Source organism: Homalodisca vitripennis, chromosome X, assembly GCF_021130785.1.
Source record: "Homalodisca vitripennis isolate AUS2020 chromosome X, UT_GWSS_2.1, whole genome shotgun sequence".
NCBI lineage: Eukaryota > Metazoa > Arthropoda > Insecta > Hemiptera > Cicadellidae > Homalodisca > Homalodisca vitripennis.
The window spans coordinates 68564885-68592632 of record NC_060215.1 but is presented as its reverse complement, the minus strand read 5'-3'; the positions used below and the strand labels follow the sequence as shown (position 1 = coordinate 68592632).

Below are 27748 nucleotides of genomic sequence, written 5' to 3'. Positions count from 1 at the left end.
CCTATGATAGCTTAGTCGTTAATTTATTCCAGGAGTTTTATTTTAGTTTTGCAAAATAAATGGGCCCATGAACATTACAAATCAATTTTCTGAATATTAATAAATTTGTACTTTTGTGTTTTTATTTGTTTATAAACAAGTATAAACGGAAGTTATTTCACAGTTAATAAAAATAATAAAATGTGTATAGTAATTAAAAAGTAAATTAATATGTATTCATAATAAAATGAATGATTTAAAGATCTAAAAAAGTAGTATTTTATCTTCTCAATATAGGCTACGAAAGTGATTGTAATCTTTACTTAATATAATTATGTATGACATAGCATGATTTGTTATCATCATTAGTTTTTTTATTGTTAATCCTAAAACAGTGGTATTGTATTAGTTTTTGTACTGGTATATTGTTGTAAAAGGCTTCATGTATATTACATTTCACTTATTTAGGTAATTATTCTTTAATTAATTGCAAGTACAATGAAATAAACAGTGTCTCTTCGTTTCAAATTTTAGGGCTTTTTAAAGTTTAGTTGTATCAAAGAAAACAGGGGTAATAAAGCTAACAGATTCAAGGAATTGTCTAACGAAAAACAGTAATACCTATTTGTTTACTGTTATTCATTTCACATAACCATATCTGAATTATTTTTATTAATTATATTTTTATGACTTTAAACAATGAATAGTTGGGAGATGTTTTGTTGGCCTTTCAATATAAAGTTAATATGTTTGTGATCTATTATATATTAATATTAATATTATGTGATCTATCTACCTTATAAATATGAGAAATTTAATTCACCGGGGAAGCCCAAAAACACTACAGTTTTATTTATTATTCTGTACTAAATACAACTTTATATCAGACTATGCGGTGTATACGGGAAAAATCCATCGCCCCGTTTCGTTGTTTGCGGGTACTAGGCCCAGCATTTTGTATTTGTCCGAAATATGGCTGTCATAAGATCATGTGATAGTCCCTTCGTCACACACAAGTTCATTGTTCATACAGTTGACAGAAATTTAAGATGATACTAACTGCACTACTAGGGGTTTTTGCTTCATTGTATTTCTGAACATTTTGCCTGATATTCTTTTGAGTTGGTTCACGTTCTTGGAGGTATGGACGTATTGTTTTCTTCAGACGATATGCTTCAGAGATCTTAATGCTTTACACACTTTTCAAACCATGCTTTACGTTCTCTTTTGTTAAGGAAAACGTATTTTACAAAAGAGAATATGTAGATGATAATCGAGAAGAAACAGGACAGAGAATGTAGGTTCTAGACAATGGGCTTCTAGGATAACGTAGAAACACTGGAAGACTTTTACGATACGTACCCTGTAAGAGGTCCATCGAGGTCAAAATATATATCTTATTCCTAATCACTATGACAATTTCTGTCCTGGCGGAGTTGGAAATTAGTTGAGGAAATCAAGGGTTGTCCTGATCTTGATATCTGCATCCTTTATGTCATGTGTATGAATAATTCTACTTATTTGCAATACTACTGCGGTTTATACTTCCAAATTTCAACCTTTTTAACTGGGTTCACATTATTCTCTTCCCTTATATGACCAGTACTGCTGCTGAGGCGTAATACTAACTTGTATAATATTAGAGATAATATAGCTGGAAAAAGGAAGAAATATTTCAGATATCCAACTGGTTGTCAGTCTACTGGATCACTTAGCTTAAACGGTGGCTTTCTGCTCATAGTAAATTTAAGCAGTCTGACTTGAGAAAAGAAGAGTCTGAAGAATTTGTTCTCTGATCCACCTGTCAATATTGATGGTAGAATTGTTCATATTATGCTATGCTCAAAGTTTGAAGAATACTACACTTCATTCATAGGCTGATCATACTTATGAAGACCAATCACGCAGAAACCTAACGTGGTGAACGTCAGAGTTCGTAAAACATTCAAAACGTTGACATTCCCCTCCCCCCACTACAGTTGACGCTGCTCAGTCAAGACTCTAAAAACCAGGACAGGACAGTTTATGGAGTTAATGATAGAGTAGTTTCCCTCAATCTAGAAAACGGTGCGGTAGTCACTGCGAACCTGTATAAGACACTTTAACTTTCTTTACTTTTATACTTATTTCTGTTGTTGGTGTCGTACCAAAAATATTGGAAGAGTTTGCAGTTATAAGAGAGTTTGCAATATTATCTCTCCACTCCATTAGGACTTCATAAGTCGCTCAACTGCCACAAACCTGTTTTTTACCAGTAATCCTGTTTTTTACAGCTGATCCTGTGATTGAGCGACGAGTTCAGGTTGATACTATCTACCATAAATTCCTACAGGAGTTTGACAAGCTCCCTCATCACCTCTTTTCAAGAAAGCTTTCGGCTTTTGGATTTTCCCATGACATTATTCGCTGCATCAAATCCCATCTCTTAGAGTGGTGATTAACAATGCGGCGCATCGTCGAAGTTCGCTCTGGGGAACATTTATTTAATCCAGTATTCAAAACTTTTTATAAAATTCAATAATATAATTTGATGTATTGCTATATTATCACTTTTCACTCTTCATATTTTATACATATTGTATAGCCGATTAAGTTGGTATGGGCTGTACTGTATACCGATTGTTGGTACCCACGAATAAGTGGGTAACGTCAGTTCCTCCTTAAAAATTGTAAGAAATCTAAGGTGAGATTCAGATTTGTTATAGCAACAAGCTGATGGACAAGTAATACAGAGAACCACATAAAATGGAAGTATGGTAAAGTTAAATAATAATAGAATATTGTAATAGTGTAGCTTCTGTTCAGTGGTGGCGCAAGCAATGTCTGGTGCCCTGAACAAGAGCAATGCAGTTATCCCTGCTACCATCAGTTCCTTGCTAATGAACAGGGTGTGCATAAATTACTCTATAAATATTACCATTTCATTCTTCAGGTCAAAATAAGTAAGAAATGTCTTATAAAGTGAAATCCGATCTTGCTTGGTTTACCGTTTATTTATGGTGTTGGAAAAATTAAATATTTATATTTTAAAAAATTTAAAGGTCAAACTTAGCAAAATATTTAGTCAAATTACGACCGGTGTTAGGAAAAAGTTTCAGAAAAATATCTTATCAGGTTTAAAACTAGCGTTTTTAAACAGCAATAACCCAAAAACGAGAGATTTCATGAAACGCTTAAAGGATACTCAAATATGGGTTACTTTTATATGAAGATTTTATTTCATTTCGCTGCAACAAATAATAACCGAAAAGGCCTTACTGTAAATAATAGTAGGTTTTACTGAGCGCTACCCCTCACTTATAACACACCAATCGAGTTAATAATGTTGTTCAACTGCTGATTAATAACCATCAGATTGTTGCATTTAACGGATGATATGTCTAGCTATTGTTTGTTGTTTTGTACACCTATTACAAAACGTGTTTGGATGCAGTGCACGTTGTTTTGTTGAATCGAGCTTAATAATTTGTTCAGTATATTTTATGTACTGTACCCAAATTCTTTTTACTAGTTTACACAATTACTCTATTGTATCTTTTCTTACTGCGAATGATATTGTTTACTAAATACAAGTAAACCTCGCCATTTGAAACCTGATCTGAAGCTTCTTTCAAAACGCAATTAGTGTAAACATTTTGTAAACTTTAAAATTGAAACCTTTATTCAACTTAAAGATATAATAGTTTCCCTAAACACATAAACAGCAGACAGAGGGTAGACTAAGCAAGATATCAACAAATCAAAGTGTGAAGTTTGGTAGAGCAATTTATGGAAAGATATAAAATTTGAATTGTAACTTTAGGTTTTAAAAGTATCACCTTAACTATTTCTTGTAACTCCAAAGTAATTTTTTTAAATGATATAATGATTTATGTGTTTTTAGTTTTATAAAACCTTTTTTTTATATTCGTGTGTGTAAATAGTCAACGAGTGAGTTTAGGAAGGGAATATAGGAGCGAGTCATTATAACAAGAGTACAAAGACGACAAAAAGTAAGTTTTTCAATTTTTAGAGTAACATAGTTTGTTTAGAGCGGCTAGTAATGATTTGTGTTGGTGGCTTCTTATTGAAATTCTCGAGCGCGAATTGTTTGGAAAGACTTGTGCCATGACAATTTTTACCGCAATAAAATTCGAAATTACGTGCGACTCCTTGAACCTTAACATTTGTAATTATGTTCAAAAACGCATGTAATTCCTAAATTACGTTTACACTGTTTCATAAACATTTTGAAACAAAGTATATAGTTAACTATAGTACTTTGTTAACTATATATATAATAGTTATATATATATATATATATATATATATATATATAAAGAATAGATTTTTATTATTAGACACAAATGTCTCAACACAGAGATTTTTATAATACAGTACAAGATCTACAAGTATCGTCTCCAATCACTGTTAAAACACATAATTTTTTCTGCTCCTTTTATTGAGTAGAGGGAGGTAGAAGTGAACATTTTGCCAGATTGTGTTATTGTTAAAAACATCATTGGTAAAAGTGAAAAACTGCCAAAACATTCGGGAAATGTTTAGGAAATAACTATTTATTTATTTAGTTGAGGATGTTACATGGAAACATACTTAATCCACACACAAAATAGAAATGTATTGAGTTGGATGTACGACTGTATTTTTTATAATGTAATCAATGGAAAATAAATAAATTCTTACAGTGAAAGCATTGTAGAATTCATCTTCAAATGTAAATAGCTTTATTTCGATTGCAACAGTTTTATTAATTTAACCAATTTGAATAATCTATTAACAAAATAAATGATAAAATAAACTATGATAAAATACTGTTATTTGATGTTGCGGACTAACATTCGGATAGGCGACAGTGCAAACCAGCCTTTGCGCAACCTTTTGAATGTAAACTCGAAACTGCTTATTTCCAGAGATTTTAATGCAATAAGATTTATTCATACATCAAACAAAGATTTCAATGGCCCAAGCTCAAATAAGGTCAACCATTTACATTTATACCTCATACCAAGTTCTAGGCAATTCTATACGAATAGAATTGCCTAGAACTTCGTGTGGCGTCCCAGTAAAAATGACATGTTTGCTGACCCTGAAAATTACATTATTGCAACTTAACCTTTTATAATTTTTGATTCAATATAATGAATTTAGGTTTTCATTTTCTCTTACTTTTTTAAATTAGTTAGACAATACGTGAATTAACGGTAACCTTGGAAGAATAAGTAGTGCAGTTTGAATTATTTATGTCCAATTAGGATAAGAGGAGCGTATGGTGAGTGAAAGATCTTACATAGTGTAATTGCTAATACTTGTTTATACACTTTGTGGTTATTCACTAAACACTGGTACTTTTAAGTAAGAGTACTAAATATTAAGTTAGTTTAATCACAATTTTTTAAACAATACAGATCATCTGACGTGAAAAATACATTATAGTCCGTCAGTAAACTATAATTTATAATTGATTCTATAAAGTATTAGAACCACACAGGAACAGTGACATATAGTGGACGTGAGGTCCTGTAGGAGAGGCGGGTAACGAAAGATAACCGATGACCTGTGGAAATACCAATAGCCGTCTGGGCACAGCAGAGAAATCTTATACAAACAGTGTCTTTTTTCATTGAAAGCACAACAATAATTGTTATTCATTGGTACTGGGCCATGAGTGTTGACTTGCCGGCCGGCATAATCGAGGTTGATTTACATAAGCTCCCCCCGCGCCACTACACGCCTTTATGCACAGCATTATGCTCTTTCATCCACCATCCACCAGAGAAAACCGTTTACTCACTCATATCGAGGCCGGAGCCGAGGCCGGGGCCGTGTTCCCCTTTCCCACCCAAATCCAGGAACTAGTTTTGTACTTCTACAACACAACAAATAATGTAGTAGGATTATATTAATCTTTCACTCTCGTTTGTTTCACTGCTTTTACGAACGACGCAGAGCCACAACTTGTCTACATTTTTTTAATGGAAACTGTAAACTAGGTTTAAATAACAAAATAATTTTGTAACCATATGCCATATTTGGTTAATCTACCAGCCTGTTTGTTTTTAATTGTCTTGATTACAGCACTGGAATTATGCATAAAAGTATTTATCGTACTAAAGTGTAACGCAGTAAAAATAAAAAAAATAATTGTAGGTTTTTTAAAATGTTGGTAAGAATTTCACCAAAACTACTCTATACACCAAATTAAGAAAAAATATATAACAGCACCCCTCCCAAAACGACAATTTTGGTTCTTACAGAGTGAAATATTAATAAATATGAACATAAAACAGATTAAATCTTTTTTTGTACTTAGATAAATCTTACAGTTTATAATATTCCTTAACACATGACTATTTTAGAATGTATTTACATTATTACTAGTGAATCGATTATGACAAAGTACCAAATTTGTTTTCTTTGTTTGCATTAATTATTATATCTCTTTTGACTTTTCCTGTTGGGTCGATTAGCCTAAAACTTTACATTACATTAAAAAAGCCAACTTTTATGAAATATATGAAAATTTCTTTTTTTTGTATTATCATAGTTTTATAAAACTACAATGTTTTACCAACGTTTCTGAGTTGATTGCACAGCAGATGCTGTAAAGTATTTTTCATCACTCCGCATGGCAATGAACTACTTTCCAATGTATCTGAGATCTGCGAAAGCCATCGTTTTCCTCGTAGCTATGTCAGCTGATTTTCCCTCTCCCAAACATTACCTTCCCTATGTAAACAATTGTTTCCTTGTCTCAACAAATGTGGTTACGTTATTTGCGGTGACATTCCTATATTCAAACAGCTGATTTCAACGACAAAATGAATTTTAAAATAATGTTTCAGTACCTTGTACTAAAATAGTTACTATACTATAAAATCTTAAATAATCTTTTAATAGATTTCGTGTGCTTTTTTGTATCGTTCAATACCCGTCTCAAAACATGTACTGCTAGCCCAGCTCGGCAACGCCTCGCGCGTGAATGCAATCTCGGCCCGCATAGGTCACTTCCTAGATTGTCTATACTAATTTTGAACAATTACTATTGAAACAATTTATCTTCTTTGCTATTATTTCTATAACATTGTATGATTCATAACAATACGGTAATCAATTTCGTAATTCAAAGAACTTTAAAATTAACAAAGGGCCAAAATGCATGCATAGTTTAGGATTTTATAAGCTATATAGTAAATGGCAAAAAACAGTTATAAATCCTTATATAACAAATGAATATGAAGCATTATTTAACATTGTATTAATAGAAAGAATTAATAGTAATTAGTTTTTCAGGAATAAGAGTAAAATGCCCTCCGTTAGGTTTTGAAGGATGTTAATTACTTCTGTAACTTTAGATCTGTTTGATAAGTCGGTCCTATTAGCTGATGCATTTTGGCTGCTAGGGTGTCATATCGGTTAACCTAATTATCGTTTGTCCTGAAAATGTGGGGTGAAACAAGAAATTGCAGCCTTGTAAATAAAACGTGGAGACCAATTATTTCCTGCCGTGTCGTGTTTTCCCCTGGTATTCAGCAATTACCCATTCTAAAAACATTTACAGAACAGGTCACTACAGACGTAATAATAATTAATTATAACTTAACTGCCAAACAAATCTTGCCATACCTTACTTGTCAGACTTACTTTTAGTTATTTTATTTTAAAACAGTTCTTCTTTAACTGTACTTAATGACAAAATATATGGTTTAGCATCTTATATTGCCTAGACATGGCACATAAAAATTAGATTTGGTTATACTTTTATACAAATATTAAAATATATAATTTATTTTATTATCAGGATATGAGTATTCTAAAAAGCTAAATACAAAAAAAATTGTTTGAACCAATAATATGTCTTTAAACAGGATTTATTATGAAATGTTTTCTTTTTCTTTCTTTATATGAAGGACTTGTAGTAATTTTTAAATATATTTCAATGCGAATTTGGAAACATAATATTACTGTATAATAACATAGTTGTGATCATATATATATATATATAAACAAAAACAATAAAGTATAAATATATATATATATATATATATATATATATATATATATATGTATATATATAAACAAAAACAATAAAGTATAAATATAAAACAACAATGTGATAATTGTCATTTTATAATTTTGCGAAAATGCTAAGATTTCTTATATTATAGGGAGTCTGGAAGAGACTATACCCCCTCGTATTTAAGTTTAAACCCCCTTTAGCTTACCCACTCCAACAGTCAGTCTCCACGGTAAGCTAGACCTATCGACCAGCCCTTTGACTCAAATATATATTTGATAAAAATTTGAACCCCAAGGTTTGTTGAGAGATTGTTCTATAGCTGACACATTTCTTACCATGCATGATATAAAAGTACTTTATTATGGTTGAACGTTTAAATAAAACAACATTATTTATTATTAGTGAAACAGTTACTATTTATGTATTTATACTTGTGTACTGTTGGCTTTGTGGAAAGGTCCAGGCCGCATTGTTGGACAGCGGAACGTGTGTTGTATCGGTGTTAGAGCGTCGCGAACAGGCGTAAAGAGACAGAGACACGTACACACTTGTACCCACGATTCCGCCATCGCCCCCACAACGATTTTTTTCTTGTCGCGACTTTACAAGTAGAACGAGAGTTGTTAAACCCTACTGCATAACGTGCATCTGGGCGAGGCTCCTGCACCTACTCAAGTTATTGTTGGGCTCTTACTTTATAAAACTATCCCTGTTTTAACTGAGTTTTGAGATACTATGTTCTCGAAAAAAAGCTTTCAGCAGCAGCAAACGGAAAGAGAAAAAGGGAGAAAGATGAAAATAGTCTGCAATGAAGAATCGTTGATGTTGTCATGGTTACGCCCAACAAGGAAAGTCAAATAAAAATAAAAATACGCATCAGTATCGACTGCCTCAATTTGTTTGTACATGTGTCATAAAATAGCTTTCGAATATTATAAAATATGTTTGAACTATACATTATTTTGAGTAAAATATTAAACTTGTTAAAATAAATAATGTTTATACTTTTATTTATACAAAATCAAATCATGTTTATTTCCGTAAGACTTCTACAAGTACTGACAACGTCTATTTACCACCAGATGACCAAGTCAAAAGTACATAAACAATGTACTATTCTAAAAACTAAATAAAATAAAAATCATACAGAGGTCCAACAGTAGCATTTACCTACTGCAACATTATATAAGCTTAGTGGTTTGATACAGTTTTTCTAAGTTCTTTTTGTTTTTTAAGCAGGCTGCTTTAAAACTAGTCAGAACAAGGCATTAAACAATAATTGTAAAAAGCAACAAGATTGTAACGAAATCCATACAATTTGACAAAAGTCCCCAATAAATATAAAAATCAACATTAGGTATAAAATAGTATAAAAAATATAAATTCAACAACAAATATAAAATTTAACAATCAATAAATAAGTTTTAACAAAATTAATATATAAAATTTAACAATCAACATGTACAATTATAAAAATTCAATTACATACACAAACCTACAATGAATTAGTAACATAAATCATTTGTAGTGAGAAATTTGTCAGCTGAATAAAATGGAGATGTTAAAATCTAATGGTAAAATTTGTGTTTAACGGTTTTACGTTTTACAGGGTATTTAAGAATGAGACGCTCCAATTTATTGTAAATATTAAGTGAAAGGACTGAGTGACTATGGATAGACTTACCCAATCTGAGAAAGTTAATTATTGTTTCATTTTTATAACGGGTGTTGTAGCTGTACATCACTAGCAAGTGTTATTAACTATGGATTTTGTATTATATATAAAGTAAGAGCATATATAAAATGGTTTATTACAGTTTGAATTTCCATCTTCACAAACAGAGGCTTACAATGGTCTTGTACATCAGCCTTGACTATAATTATTCTAACAGCTTGTTTTGCAACAATAAAATACTGTCTGTTTTACTGCAGTTTCCCCATAGGACCGCATAAACAGGCGCCCTGTAACTCTCTAGACAAAGGCGTGCCACGTTATTGCTCAGGTCAAGACAAACATATTTCACCATATGAACATATTTCTCCGATGCTTAATTGCTCCGATTGCTCCAAATGATAACAAGGCCGGTTGCTAAAGAATATATTATGAGATTATTTTTATATTTAAAAATGACGGTTTAAAAGTTTTAAACTTTGAATATCTTAAAAACTAGAAATTTACAAACAAATCTAATGATTCCAAAATTATTTATATCGAATAATAAATAACTGATTTAGAGCAGATTTAGTGTGATAAGACATGGCCTACACTGAGAACTGCCGATTATTCAGTTTTTGGACGAATTATTGGCTATTCGCTGAGAACCTCAATGTGGGTTTTAAATCATTTTTTTAATTTGAAATAATTTTGGTATCATTAGATTTTTGATAAAATTCTCTAAAAACCTGCAATGCTTGAGAAAAAAGTTTTAGTTTTTAAGATATTTAAAGTTTAAAAGTTTTTATAGCCGCCATTTTGAAAATAATAAAGATGATTTCATTATAATTTTTCATTAACTGGCCTTTTCATTATAAACATATGAACCAAATTTGGTATAATCTAATTTATTAGTTTTTAAGATATTAATTTCTTTTATAAAACACATATAGACAAACAGAAAAAACTAAGCATTGAAGACCCATGTTCACATGGTGAAATATATTTGCCTTGACCTGAGCAATGACGTGGTATATCTTCGTCTAGAGAGTTTGGGACACTCTTTATAATGTAAGAACTTTTTATAATGTAACAAAAATAACCTAAAGAAGTTTTTTTATGGGAAATTATGCAGTGTTATACAATTATAAAATTAAAGTTTGAGAACTTTCTGCAAGAGTATTGTAGGTATGACTCCAATATTTATTTTTTAATTAAACTATATGTAAATTAAAAAGAGAATAATTAATTATATACGATGTATTTTTGAACTGCCACTCCTGCACTACTGTAAAACGCTAAATACAAAAAACCGAAACAATCCGTAAGTAAGTAACTCAGTTCTTGAAAATAGGACTCTGAGAAGTCTGCGCATGTAAGAAGGAACTTGCGAGTCTGTGGATTGGGTGCTGTCTCTTCATTATATGACTCTTTTCATCGAGCAAATTAAAAATATTATTTAATTCATACTTTCTTTAAACTCACAATTTTCGACTCTGTATCGCTAGAGAATCGCAAAATGTCCTTATATTATATATAGAACTTCTGTACTTATTTTATCATCCTTTACTTCCAGATAATTTAAATGTGTAGTTTAAGAATCAAGTGAAGAAGAAATGGAACTTGAATCTGTAGATATGGGTAAATTGAGTGTCGAAATTGAGTACAGCTAAATCACGTACGAGACCTGAGACCGGACGAAGAAGGTATTTTTAAAGCTCTGCTGTTCTTCACATACTAAAACCAGAAAATTTAACAACGTTGGCCAGCTCGTATAAAATTTCACCTATGGTAAATGTAGTGTTATATCCGATGTTAAATATGGAGTAAAGGAAATGAAGTAAATTTAGTGTTATATTCAATGTTAAGTACGCAATCAAAGTAATTAAGTAAATGTTAGTGTTCAATGTCAAGTATGCGTTCACTAAATATGAAGAAGAAGTCCTATACGATGTATAAGGTTTCAGTGTTAAATACATTTACCGAAAATTAAAGCACTGTCGTTTTTTTAAGTAATCAAGAAAAATATGAAAAATTGTTTTGATAAAATAAAAAATAACGTCGCTTCTTTCATCATTCTTTAAAATCAAAGTCTGCAATTAAAATACATGAAACAGGTACTCAACATGAAACTATAAACTACTTTTATCATTTTCTAGAGTGTTCGCTATAAAGAAAAAAGTGTTGCTCAACGAACATATATCTGTATTTTTAAGAAGACGGAGGAATTATCAATTGACCAGTAAATACTGTATTATTTTTAGGGGTGTCTTGGAACCTAGGTAAGATATTTGGATTTATACGAAACGCAATTAGATTATATAAGAGTTATACAAGATTTATAGTTATAATAACGGAATACCTGGTCTGAAAAAAATTTATTTTCATTAATAAACGGATAACTTGGTTATTATAGTAGGCGTGACGGATGATGTACAGAATCCCATTTTGCCCAGGGCGACATTAAGTTTAGATCCGTCCATGCCCAGTTTTTGAGTTAGCCGAAGATACGAGTACATTATTTTCTAGTTAAATCCACAAGTAGACGTTGAGGAAAAGGAATATACCAGACAAACAGTTAAAACCACTTTACCACTGCTAGCTTTTCATGGAGATGAGAAGATTGGGTTCGAGAGTGTTACGAGTGTGTAAGAACGGATATGTAGGGAGTGTGAAGTAGCAGTATATAGGTCACCGGTTTATGTAACAAACTATCCAGTGATCACTTCGCGCTTGTATTCTTCGGATCTCCGTAGGATATCCTACTAATCTTAGTAGGAGAACTTCTGGAGGAAGTCATAATAATTAACAAGTGATGTTCTCAGACAAGTCTGTATCGTATGGTTACAGATCTTACAATCAACATTAGAAAACGCACATTGATTACTCACACATATCCATCTAAAAGGAAGTGACGTTAAAAACGCTACGTTAGGAATATTGAAATCACTTAATTGCTCCATATATGCGTTAGTTCGACGATGACTGTCTAAGAATGTGGCCGCGGCCTTTTTGCATACTACTTCTTAAACGTCATTTCTGTATAAGTAATCTTCAACAGAATCCCGTCTCAATGAGCAAATTATTTAAAATCAAAGTGCTCTCATTCGTAGTGGTGGAGAGCAACTACTTGCAAAGTACGTGCGGAAGAAGTAGTGGATTCGGCTGTACAACGGACGTTTTGAACTTAGAATTAGAATGAGTGACAACTCCCACTTTGTAGACTCCCAGGTTAGGGCTCATGCTCAGTTCGTACACGTTCGAATGAGGCTTCTCCAAACAAATACGAACAAGAGGAAGGCAACATTAGAACATTCTGTGCCCAGCAGTTTGTTAAGGGAGACTGCCAAAAATAATAAAACATAAATAAATCAACCAATTGCACATCGTGTTTGCCATGCGGGGCGTGGAAGAATCAATATTGCAAATCCTCCCCACACCCACTCTAAAACTATTTGTACTTTTATATATTTAATTTGCTAACACAAAGGATTTCTAATAGCACAATTTAAATATTTGTTTGGAAAGTAAAATCATGTATATATATATATATATATATATATATATATATATATAATGTAATAAAAGGTATATAGAGAATTTGTTGGGAAAGTAGCGAAAGTGAAGTGTGCAACAAAATGGCGTCTTCGGAGATTAGTGAATTTCAGGAGTAAGCCATATTAAATTTATTTCCTAATTATCTTGGGTGTATTTATGTATATTTCGTAGTATCATCTCCATGTATTCTCTATCCGTTAATACGTCGTTTGCTGCTGATTTATTTTTGTTTACAGCCCGAAATAAAAATTCCCACATCACACAGCTGGCAAGCTGTTGGAGATTAGAATGTAATAGGATATGCAGCTGGCCTATCGTGTCTTAAGCAAGATGGTAATTACACGTACACAGTTCAAACTGAACATTGAAATCAGCACTGTAATTAGAAATCCACATTATCTTTTAAAAGAGACGCTGTTTTGTAAATGTCTGAATTGTTCTCAAATTAATGAGTCAAATTTTAATTCTGTGATAGATAATACTGATATCTACGTGCTTAAAATTAGAATGATATAAGTTCCACTCTGCGTTTATGTAGTCTGGAGACTGTCAAAGGCTTAATGGATAATTTTAAATACATAACGGTTATTCTTTCTAATTAATCGTATAATTCAAAGTTTAGCTGACAAATAAGTTTTGCTGTTTGGTTTTACATTGCTAAAACTAATTATAATTTGACTGCTTAAAAGAGATTTGGATTGAGATAGTTATCAAGTAGATGTGTTCGACTCTCCCCACAGGTGCACCACTTTCTAGTTGAAAATGTATACTAAATTTAATATACCTGTACACCGCGTGTTCTAAAATTATCCGCTCAAGCTCCCTTAAGCGGATGTTATAAGTTATTCATTTCAATAACTTATGGATTTTTATGAATATTGAAATCATCTTTGCAGGTATGTAATAACATCGCCTGAATACCTGTTTGATAAAATTCTAAATTACACAAAAAAGGTAGGGGCAAATACAGTGTCCTTATCAATACCTCAAAGCAATAATAACTCACATCTTGATGAGACAAAACAAATCTCAAACTACTCTGTCAAAAATGGACAAGAAATGGTTTGAGCAAAGGCACAATCCTACTTCAATGAACGCTATGTTGGATGAAGTACTGACTGTATTGGTGAAGTATTGGTCTCTAATAAACTTCACCAATACAGTCAGTACTTCATCCAACATAGCGTTCATTGAAGTAGGATTGTGCCTTTGCTCAAACCATTTCTTGTCCATTAAAACATGTGAGCATCAATATCGAACAAAACATATATTTGAATGCGCTTCCGTGGTGAATTTTCACTTTAGATACCTAATAAAATTCTAATCGACCAAAAGTAGAAAGCAAGTTAAAAAGTTTGGTCCAAATCGTGCTATGGGATTGGACAAAATATTGACTTTGTCCACAGACCCGTCTAAATTATATTTCAGATGTTGTGCTCAAACAAGGTTTCATACAATGCATACTATAGCGCACACTATACGTACGATACATGATCGAATTTTACATTTGATACACAAGAGTAGAATATATAACTTAAAATATATAAATATATATTTGTTATGAAGATTAATCCTTAACTCACAATTTCACAAAACATGACACATTAAAAATTATTCAAGAAATAAAAACCCCAAAATAAATAAAAACTCTTACCTCATCTTTTGTTGAAATAGAATTAAAATTGATGAAAAGTGTTCCTCCTCTCTCAGTCACCACTTAGTAACAGTAGTTTATCGTTTTTCTTCAAACAGGGAGGAAAACCTTTTACTCTTCCCTCGGTACAGAAAGAGCATTTTCTATATTTATCACCTCATCTTTTAAAGAAAATGTGATTTTAGTAATTTTGTTAACAGGTTACCGCAGCTTTAATTGATTAAATGCGTTTACATGTACTATAATTTCTGTTTTTACAAATAAATGAATGCATATTATTTACACAAAATTGAGTGTATACACAATAATTTTGTTCCGAAATTGTCTCCTTCTCTGGAACCAGAATTTCTTTGTATTCAGGGCGACAAACTTGAAATTTACTCCATGTACAAAACACTAAAAACTGTTCCTGGATGTGAGTGAGTTTATATATTAAAAATTTGAAAATTAAAATACTTATTTTACTACAATGTATTTAAAATAGAGTAACAATGCATGTTTTACATATTTATTTGGAAATTTTGTTGTATTATTATAGATATTTTGCTCTTTAATTTTCGTACAATTTGTATTAAACTTTTTAAATTATAAGTATTTTTAGAATTAGTTAGACTGTGTTTAGTTTTTAAAATGTAGAAAGCGAAGTATTGAGGTTGTAGTGTGCAAGATGAACATTCACAGAATACACTGATGAGTGGACTTTCCCAAAAAGAACTTGTGAAACACAACTCCAAGAACTAATAATACATTACTATAAAAACTTCAAAAAATATTTCCAGGCAACCATACAAAGTCTGAATTTTGAGCAACCAGCATACGCATCTCGGGATGGTCTTCTGACCATGCATCCAAAATAACATTCAACTGTCAATAATCCTTTCTTTAGTAAGATCCGGCCAGTGCCATTCAGTGAGAAGTAAGAACTTTATGAGTTCAAGATCTCGCAGTTGTCAGTGTAAAAGGTATTATCTCAAATCCAATCTGTGTCAACTATCTCACATATAGTGTAAATAGTGTAAAATATTGATTTCCAAATAAAGAAAGGACGAAGTGAAATGATTTTGCTTTAACTTTGCTTTAACAAACAGATATAACAGTAAATTCTACAATATTGCAGTAACGGGAACGTAATACTTCAATTGATGAACGATATGTATTGTATTAGAAATAACTATATAATAGTAGTGGAAATGTCTTATTTGTTAATTTATGCTTATTTATCACTGAACCAAAAATATTTAAAGGTTAATCCTTAAGGTCAGAATTATTTGAGATTAACCTTTTTGGAAGTTAAAATTTCCGATATAGATTTTCTTTCATGAACACAAAGTAAAAATTGTGAATTAATCTGAATGGTTACAGAATTACTATTTTGTAGTCATAGTTTTCAAGAAACGTGAGTACAAAAGGAGTTTTTGTATCATTTAAAAATGTCAAATGCATTGATTGAAACAATTTGAATGCATTTATTTAAGCTGAAATTAAAGGTTTTTAATTTGTTACTTTTGTGCTAGTTTACATATATCGTTCTAGTCCAAATGTTCGAAATTATATATTACAATTTAATCAACAATATAAATTCTTGTTAATAAATACAAGAATGTAATAATAAGAGGAGATATAAACATCAATGGGTTAGGTATGAAGTGTTACTCCCATTACATTTTCTGAGACACAGGAAAGTCGCAGGGAAATCAGAAAGCTCAATCGATAATGTTTGTGCCACTTTTTATTTAAAACCAGTAAATGTGATAGTGCTTAAAAATATCTGAACATGATGAACGATATGTATTGTATTAGACATAACTATATAATTTAGTAGTGGAAAATGTCTTATTTGTTAATTTATGCTTCCATTCATATGTATTCTTTTGCAATTTATGACAAAAAGAGAATTTGAAACTTTGAATATAAGAGTTATCAATTATAGACCAACTAAAGTAAAATATTCATATTGACATAATACAGTTTTCAATAAATTACTACGTATTAAATAACAAACATAATAACATTATGTATTTACATGGCACCACAATTCAATATAAGGTTTATATAACATTCGAAAAATGTGATGGCATGTTTACATGATATGTACATATATGAACACTGGTAGTAAATTATAAATGGTGTTAACTTTAGATGTTAACAGTTTGGATTCAATTTTCCAAATGGTATCATTTATTTTTGTAGATTGGACCAGCGGATACAACACCCAATATGATCTGCTTGCTTCATCTGCGCGTTTTCGTCCCATGTTCGAGGAGAGAAGAAATCTTGCAGATATTCAAAGCAATACACTGCGAAAATCCTGATGAATAAGGTAGAAAATATAAAGTAGATGAAGTGTTTTCGTTTAAGCGAAAATACTCAAGAAATAATATACTTAATGAGTAAGTGCCAATTAAGAATGTATTTGCCCTGATTAAAAAAAGATATAACCTTGTAGGTTTGAGATTTTCAAACGTTTTACGAGCAGTACTTTTAAAACGTTAAAACAAATTATCTTTGAACATTTTAATCTCAAAAAATGTTCTACAGTGTTACAATTTGGATGTATTTTAGATGCGCTAATATATAAACGTACCCAAAATCAGTTTTCCATGAGAAATAATAAAAATGAACTTTGAATTAGTTCCTTTTTATACTACAAATATGATCAAGGTGCATGAGGTTAACGTTGTTGTACTGCATGCATGAATTATTATTACGCATCATCAGGCTCCACTCATGGCCATGTCTAACTAAACACGATCTACGATATCATTATATTACTATTTGTAGCAGCAATGTGATAACAAAGAATGAGTTCAAAGTTGTAGTATTTTTTATACAATTCTAAATTTATTATGGCTCCATAATTAACACATATGTATTAAGTAAATATGTTTTATGCTATTTTTACTTTACTGTTATTAATTTACTAAACTGCAACGTTTAAATTGAATTATTTTAATATTTCACATTTTTTCCGAAATTGATATTTTTGTACATGTTATTAAGAAAATATGCACAAATTTCTAGATCATTAGAGCATTTTTGATAAGTGAATATTGCATTAAAAAGTTATTGGAAATTACAAATTTGTAATGTTTGTAAGTGGTCCACACTCAGATTACCCTGGGCTGCTTCGTACCATTTTTTTTAAACTTTTGACAAACATTAGTCTAACTTTTGCTATTACTAGTCTAAGTCTTGTTTATACAGCTTATAAATTAATTCCATTGTATGTTTTTTAGTAAGTTTTAAAAAAATAATTGAGATAATACGTTCATATGCAGTTGAGACGTCTACCGAGCGTTCCACATCCCAACATATACTTAACTTAGTTTTTGCACTGGTTATTTCAACCTTAAAAACCATTGAGAATGTTTAAATCTCATTTGGGGATATGTAATATTTGGGGTGGAGCAACTCAAAAAGTTTTAAATATTATTGATCACCAATATTTCAAATTAAAGGTGATAATTTAAAACCAACGACATTAAAGGACAAAGGTTCTTATCACTTTGCCAAACTGGTACCTTTTGAATAGAGATACAAGTTTAACGCCAATTAGACGCTACGTGGGATGGAATCAACTTGGGAACTATAATTTTCACTGTTCCTCTTTTATCGATGTCTCACACATAGCAGGGTTCAATATATTTTAACCCTACCTTCAGAAATATGTGTTTATAAGGGTAAGAAAAATGTCTTCATCAGTAACAGTTAATAATGATGATTTTAATGAGTCTATCTTAACTAACTCGGTTTGTAACAAGGTAACAGTAGCAAATGAGAGAGTCAAATGTCAGGATGAATAAAGTTACGGAACATTTTTAAGATATCAAAATTTCACAGAATTTATCAGCAACTCACAACGAATAGAATACTTTGAATAGTAATAGAATAATAATAGAATATTATTCTTCTTCTTTATATATACTATGCAGGTATATGCACATCAACTAATTGGAAAAATTAAACTTTTTAGAAAACTAGGAACTGGGTACGGATAATGTACAAAATAAATGTACATGAGTAACGTTTTACATTAGTTGTACGTATTCAATTCTGCATACATGCACCATAGAGGAATATTGTCCAATTAGTAGATAAATAGAGACTAATGTGAACTATTTATAGATTCCAGTAGATTATTACTTTCGCTCCCAGACCCAAAGGGTTGCTCTGATCTGAGACCCAAACGCTCGTGACCGTTTTTTGGACCTCGCTGCCATGTGTATATGTTTGATGCCCAGCACACTATTCTTTTATGCCCAGCCCTTGTGAGTCGTGTTCCTAATTCTGTGTATAGATAGTTTTCACAGATATAATTTAAACTAAGACAGTGGTCGATCGGGTTTATCTACTACGGGCATCTCTCCACCCACTGTTGTTTTTTCCTGCTTATTATTGTGGATAATCACCCACAGCTGGGTGCACTTGCCCTCTGAGTGTAGTAATATTTCTTTTACTATTAGTTTGTAACTGTGTTCATCCAAAATAGACTCATAAGACACGAATTTAGCTGTGTCAAAAAGGAGGCTATACAGGCCGGGAAAAGTTTTACACTGGTATTAAAAGCTTACCGGTATCCCATAAAAGAAGTGTTTCCAGTAATGTCGTCTTACATACACTGAATGAGAATCAAACTCACCTAATCGGTACATTGTGCATGAAAAACAAATTAGAAATTGTTCACTATCTGCTGTTGGAACGTCACGAGACATGACGCTCCAAGTCTGCCAGTCATAGATTAACCTACTTACAAGCCAGAAATTGGTGTGATACAGTGCTAAATCATTCCGACATGTGACAACTATATTTACTGGATGCAAGGAGGGGTATTTGACAATAAATATGCCAGTTTAGTTGAAAATTAGTTACTAAAACCCATACGAGTCGTACATGTTTCTTTGCCTTATAAGTCACAAGACATATTTCACTTGTCATGCGTATTATTTGTATCACTGATTACTAGAGTGTTTTTTTTTTTTTTTTTTTTTTTTAATTTTTGTCTAATCCTGAAAAAATCTTTATAATATTATATTACTTAGACAAGCCATCTAAATATGACATAACATTTTGATAATTATGTCTAATACAACTAATGTACCAAATTACACAATTGTTATTCATCTACGCCTGAAGAGATAAAAAAACCTAATTTTGCCGGTTGAGACAATGAGGAACACCTTCTCACCTATATTATTTCATTTTGTAGTATGTGTCTCTGGTGTCAGAACGGCGAAAGAGTTCGTTTTGAGCTTCTTTCTTTTTGTATCTCTTCAGACTTACGTGATTCCAGATTCTAGAAGTAAAGTCAAGCTGCACTAAATGTAAGGTGAACTTAGAGCTAGGCTCAAGAAGAACTGACAAGAAAATCTATGGTTGCAACAACTATTTCCATAAAATTATATAAAATAAGAAATCCATGTAATTGAGGAAGCTGTTTTAAACCCAACAATAACAAACTATGGTAATATATACGCTTGTTGCACTTCTCAGATATTTATTCAACCGTTTGAGCGTAACAAGATCATATAATACCAGTTCTGGGCCAATTTTAAGAATAACCGTAAATTATCTTGTTTAGTGTTCTGGCAGAAAACCTGTTCTCAGTAGTCCAAAATTAATGTTTTAACAGAACTATAATTTAGCGTGTTTTAACGTGATTTTTACACATAAGTTTCCACGAGTTAGCAGTTAGTAATGTTAACAAAATTAGATAAAATACACATAAATCAATAAATATGATACATTTTTTAAGAAAATTAAAAACAAAACATCTGAAAAAATCACAAGAATATAGCTTTAATTTAAAAAATCCTGTAAATGTTATTTTACATTAAATGTTATTTTTATTTAATTGCATTGATCTAATATTCTACAAATTAATGCATACCATACTTAATTTGTCTTCTGTTACCCGAATAGCTATTAAAGGCAAACCATCTCTTTTATTTATTTCTTTAAACAGTTTAATCAGCATAATTTATTTACTAAATAGGGTTATAAAATATGGATAAGTGTTTACAATGAATTATCGAGGCTAGATAATGCAGTGCAAACAGTATTATATACATAATATTTGCATCTACATGGCTACCCAAATTGCACGATGAGTACTGAAGTCCTCCTTAATTGAATTCAGTTGGTCACCAGATACCGCCGGAGTTGGATGTCATGGAACTCATTCTAGATTTCTGAGGGTTCAAGGACAGCATCAACCAGTTTATATAGTTTATTATTAAGATACTTGCTTTGGGGTCATCATGATAGTGAAAATAACAACATCGGATTTCATTATCATGGCATTCTTACAGCAAACTGCATACCCAAGTTTTCATGTGTGTGTTTGGGCATGGATTTTACATATTTGGGTCACTAATAATCATCATGAAATTCGCTGGAAAGACGGTGACGTTTCTACTCAAAACTTGTATCGTCAGCTAGTTTTCATCATCTCTGTGATCTCCGTGAAGGGATTTATCCACATAATACTGCTATTTCTACGACTGGATGGACTGGTTTCCTTTAAAACCAATAAAATATATCGTGTGCATTGTTTCCATCACAAATAAAATAACATGACAGAAACTGACAAGGGATGAAATAAATTATAATATTTGTAACAAATTTGTAGTTAACATTTCGAAGAAGCTTGCGTTATCATCAGCAGGCAGTGTGGTTAAAAGGAATATTTTATTAGGAAAATTATTTGTGGACTTTGCGTTGATAGAAAAATTTTCATGGCTATAGGACTAGATTTTGCTTTTAAAGGCTGAGTAATTATTAAGTCAGTCAGCGATTCGTTCCAGACAAGTGTCAGTTCATAGCATCATAATGTCGCAATAAATGATTTTAAGCTCTGAAAGGCTTATTGGAAAAATATTCACAACTACACTTTTGTCTAAACATATCACCCTGATCTATTGGACCAACAACTACAAGTTCATAGTTTACCAAATTTATAAAACTGCACTTTTTTCCAAACATATAATCCTGATCTATCGGTCAAACATCTCCACAAACTGCAAAGTGTATCAAATTTATAAAACTGCATTTTTTTGCCGAACATATAGTCCTGATCTATCGGTCAAACATCTCCACAACTGCATAGTTTATCAAATTTATAAAACTGCATTTTTTGCCGAACATATAGTCCTGATCTATCGGTCAAACATCTCCACAAACATGCATAGTTTACCAAATTTATAAAACTGCACTTTTTGCCGAACATACAGTCCTGATCTATCGGTCAAACATCTCCACAAACTGCAAAGTTTATCAAATTTATAAAACTGCATTTTTTGCCGAACATATAGTCCTGATCTATCGGTCAAACATCTCCAAAACTGCATAGTTTATCAAATTTATAAAACTGCATTTTTTGCCGAACATATAGAGATCTATCTTTGCATATATTAAGATCTATCGGTCAAACATCTCCACAACTGCATAGTTTACCAAATTTATAAAACTGATCGTTTTGCCGAACATATAGTCCTGATCTATCGGTCAAATATCTCCGCAACTTCATAGTTTACCAAATTTATGAAACTGCACTTTTGGCCAAACGTATTATCTTAACCAAGGAGATTCTGAATTAATTTTAATTACATTTTTGGACTATCTATCTAATTACTCTTTGTCTATCTTTAATTGGATATCTGTAGAAGGTACAAATAGATTTTTTGGGCAAATTTACAATCCTGATCTGGTATGTGGTTCTATCCATAACTGCACTTTTGCTCGAACATAGAGTCCTGATCTTTTGGACAATCTTTCAAAATGATAATTTACCAATAATACTAAAATAGCCTTATGGACAAATACATTTTGATCCACTCTTTTAAAATATGTATGCCCAACAAACTGATCTTATTATCAACTATTCTTTTTTAAACTTTGACTAACTGTCAAAAATGACTGCATTGCTGATTACATACTGCACTTGACTGCTGCAGTTTTTGTTGAAGTATCAAAAGAGGGAGATTTTTTGCTTTTATTCGTATAAACGTACAAATATTAGATCCGATTACAGCACAATGAGCCGGTTATACAAAACCGTTTATGAAGAGGGTCGATCATTCCGTTGGGCCATTGATAGAATCACTGTGGCGGCCGTTTTATATGGTCTTAATGCATCAGTGACTATTTGCTTATTGAACAATGATGTGCTTACTTAATTAATTAATAATAATTAATATAATTATAATATTAAGATAGTTGCATTATTTGTGTTTAGTAATAGGAAAACTAAGTTAAAGAAACCTTAATTATATTTTTATCTTAAATACATGTTTCAACTGTTTTAATTGTTTAATGTTCAACTATCTTGTTTTTTTTTTGTTGCAGGAATCAACTATCTTGTTTTTGTTGCAGGAAGTATCCCGATTTTCTTCTCCAACATTCTGTCATTGCGTAGAACCCTTGAAGACGTCCGTGATCACGTATTGAGTATACACACAACTAAATGACTTCTCCTCTCAAAATATGAAATGGCTGAGTTTGGTTCGGATGTTACACGGATGCTTGTGGATAAAAGCATAATGGATTTAGACAAATTATACATGGAACATCACGTTGTGGAAAATCGAAAAATCACACGAGACAAAAAACGTGATTGGAAATCGAGATATTTTATTATGGACTTTTCATCTAGAACTTCATATATTTCTTATGGTGATTTAGTGATTCTTAGTGAAAATAAAAAACCAGGTACATTGACTCTGAAGAAGGCTGGGTTTGTTTTAATATTACTAGCTGCTTTTATTTTAGGTTTCATTTTAGGTTCTGGGATTCTTTTATATCTCTCAACTGAACAAACGTCATTTTCAATTTTAAGAGAAATCTCCAACACCAACAATACATCTCCAGACAGTGACATAGTACTCGCGCCCACTAGTTCGATGCAAAGTAGTAAACGATTTTCCCGTGAAGAACTTATTGATGGGTTATTTTGGAGTGACAGTGTGGAAAGAATTATCCCTCGTGGATTTGGGGATGAAGATGATCGAAAGTGGAACGATTTCGTACAAAGAACTGCAATCGTACGGATTGAAAGGGGTTGTGGCAGAATGCAAAACCGATTAGTAATTTTTGAAGATGGGACTAGGGCTTGCTGTAGGTACCGACAAAATACGGATCAAATTCAAGGGGAAATCTTCAGCTATTATCTAGGAAGACTTTTGCGACTACCTAATGTAGTTCCGTCTACTCTTCTAATGATCAATAGCAGTGACTGGCAGTGGATGTCAGTAAGCAACCAACTGAAAACGTCGCAATGGGCAGAGGATCATCCAGTGGTATTGACGAAGTTCGTCGACGACTTACTCCCTGCACACATTCCTCTGGCACTGAAAACTTTTACTAAAGACGTTCTTACTACCGGTACCAACGATGGCGTTCTGCTCAAGGGAAACGATGTGCTGTTAAATCTGTTTACGAATTCAGACCCGAAAAGGACACTTGACGTCGCCAAGTGGATGAAAAGTGACAATGACGCCATAGAAATGGCACAGTGGTCTGATCTTATCATTTTTGACTATCTTACTGCAAATCTGGATAGGGTCGTAAACAACTTGTATAACCTGCAATGGAATCCGGACATGTTGTCCAGCCCGACACACAACCTTCAGCGGGTCTCAGTATCCGATCTTCTTGTCTTCCTAGACAATGAGAGCGGCCTGCTCCACGGGTACCGACTTCTCGACAAATACGAGCCGTATCACAACCTCCTCTTGGACGCTCTGTGTGTCTTCCGCAAGTCCACGATAGACGCCGTCACGTCTCTATCGACTAGCAAACATCTGGGATCTCTTCTGTCCCGCCATTTGCCTGCACAGGACATGCTTCCTTCTCTGCCGGAAAAAAATGTAAACTTCCTCAATCAACGGGTACGGCGGATTTTGCGGCAAGTGGAAGATTGTTCACGCAAATTACAATTGATTTAATTAATAATCTCGACATGAACACTGAACGATGTTTCGTTACAAAATAATAAAACCCATCTACCTACCGTGAGTTGTAGAGTATTCTACAAGTATTCTCCAAATATTCTAAGTACTGTAAATTCTATGTAAAATTATATATATTTTGATTAATTTGTATTATTTATTTTCAAAAATTGTAAATTTTTCTGTGTTATGAAAACAACTTAATACAGATGAAATTTGTTAGACTTTAGTTTCCTTGATATAAATTGTAGTTACATTGAATGATGACGTGATAAATTTAAGTAATACAATTAAAATACTGGCAAACGAATGTAATTTGCTTTCAAATGATACAGCTATGAATAGAACCTATATCATTAAGTACATGAACGTGCACAGCTCTATCTACTTCTTATCATGCATGCAGTTGAAGTACCATGAACAATAAATGTTTATCGATCTAAAACATTATACAGTATTTTACCCATTTAGTATTCTTTTGAGATTGCAATAAACCGAGAATAAAATTATTTCGATGTTGTTTATTTAAAATTACTCTTATACTTTAATAAGTGTTTAAAATCAATAGATATATTAATTTTAGCAGTAATAATGTTAGTAAGGAAATCATTAATACACTATAATAATAGAAAAAAACATAATTTGAGTGTCAGCTCGTAATAGTCAAATGATGTCATATGGAAAGGTCGGATTGAAGGACGGTAGAGTAACACATATTGTTAAGGGTCCCAAACTAATTTTTTGACGTTTGCTGAACGAGAAATGAAACTTTTGTAATATAGTATTATCGATGCAGAGTTTGGTTTGAACCTCTTCGTCGTTGGATCTCTTCAGACAGTCGTGTACTCCAGATTCTAAGAATCAAATCTCTGCAAATTTTGGAGTGAGTTGAAACCTCGAAGCTTTCGATAGTGGTAAATGAGTCCCAGTTATGTAGAAATAAAAATACAGACTATTTTTATATGCTAATCTCTTTTAAAATTATTGCGATGCAAATTAAATGCTGTTGAAATGTTTGAGACACAATTTCAGTAAAGTGAGCAATGAGGAAATCTGTGATAAAACAGACTATGAGCAAAAATTCATACTTTCCTGGTTAAATTGGTACTGATTTGAACAGCAATATGTACAAATACTACCATTCTACTTATTAAATTACAGAAATACATATATGCAAGTTCCTTAAATCCCGCGTAAATTAGATATCGGGTTGATCAAAAATTGTACATGCACTAAAACAATAAGTAAGCACCTATCCATTAGATAAAATGAATGTACCTATTTAATACGTTTGAGTTATACGTCATTTAGACGTGTATGCATCGTGTATATTTTATTATATTTAAATCGCCTTTGTTCCATCTCTTTGGAAAAATTGTTTGTACTTTAAAATTTAGTTGAACTATTGTAACTTTCCTGTATTCCGCCCTCAGCATACGTTCGATTAACTGTAGTTTCATAGTATTATAACCACTTCTTTACATTACAAACTCTTACTTTTAACTTTTTACCGTAATTTCTTTATTTCCCCAAAATTCAGGAATCTGTTTGGATGTTACTGCAGCACACAATAATTGTTTACATTTAAGAACTATTCATAAAATTATATTTGTCATTTAGTACTATTTACGACGAATATCATTCTTTTGTTTTTGCCACGTTCTTAAGAATAAAATTAAAAATAAATCAAGACGTATTCTCTGAAATGAAAATACGTTTCCTAGTATTTTCTTTCCTACACCACAAAATAACACGTTTGAATTTAAAATGTTTTGTAATAGGCATATATACCATAACAGTTCTGTTATAGCACTCTAAAATGTAAATTACCTTTACGCGATTCTCCTTGATTGAAATTGTGGTTATCATCCTAGTCATATGTAAAAATTGGGGTCAGTGTTGTAAACAAATATAAAATACATGTCAGCCTTAGCTTTTAAGTTTAAAATAGTATAAAACTTCCAAGTGTAATACTATATCTTTTTAAAATTACCTACTAGTAACATACATAATGAGAAATAAAAAGTAGGTTATTTATTATAGACTTGTTATTTTAAGGAATCCACCGAACAAGGACTTATTGATGATATTTCTACAAAATCAGATGTACTTGTAACTGGTTTCATTTCAGTGTTAATTTCACGGACTTGTACATTTTTACTTATCGTAGGTAAACTGTATGATAAAAAGCCAAAGTCTATTGTATTATACTTTTGTACCAATCGGTATTAAGTAATTATAGTTTATTTAAAATGTATTTAATACGATTTGTGTGTGATAATAGGATTACATTATAAGTTCATTCTTGTATAATAGTAAATATTTTATGTTTTGTCGGTGTTGTATGTTTTACTAATACTTCCGAATCTGTGGTAATGATCAAATAATTCAATAAATGATTTAATGAAAATCTTGTTTTATTAGGATGAAAATCCTATTTTATTGATTGCACCTTTTCAATAAAATAGATTAATTTTCCATTAAGATATATTATATAAAAATAAGACTTTCACTGGAACACATTTTGAAATGTTCTACTTATAAAGAAATGTTAGAATTAAAAATATGTCAACTAACTAACATTGTGGAACTAATTAACACGGTGCAATTTGAAATACTATTTTACTCAATAGATTCTGTACATAGGGGAAATAATAAGTTGGATTACACTTTTTGATAGCGAATAAAACCTAATACTTAATAATAATTATAATTAGGGAGTTACTGCACTGTCATACATTTTTCAGTTTGCAGTAGGTATCCCCCAATATACGAGTAGTACTATATGATAAAATAAATACATAAACTGAGGGTTAAAACCCTTACTTATACTTATGCTTATAAGCTTCAAAGTACAACCTATAATGAAGCCCATCTCTAGTGTGTGCTAGGTGCATTCTCATCTCTGGTTATAGCCTGATTATATTATGTCAATAAGTAAT

At 31.6% G+C, this 27748-nt stretch overlaps 1 protein-coding gene across 1 annotated transcript in view; it reads left to right on the top strand.

The window, feature by feature from the left end:
- The window catches only part of LOC124369140 (extracellular serine/threonine protein kinase four-jointed), a 33915-nt gene extending 6699 nt beyond the window's left edge, over positions 1 to 27216 (top strand). Inside the window, exons 2-3 of the mRNA XM_046826917.1 lie at positions 17053 to 17182; positions 23233 to 27216. Coding sequence (XP_046682873.1) covers positions 23349 to 24803 — 1455 coding nt within the window. The 5' untranslated portion in view covers positions 17053 to 17182; positions 23233 to 23348 and the 3' untranslated portion in view covers positions 24804 to 27216. The remainder of the gene's footprint in view (positions 1 to 17052; positions 17183 to 23232) is intronic.
- The last annotated feature ends 532 nt before the right edge of the window (positions 27217 to 27748 follow it).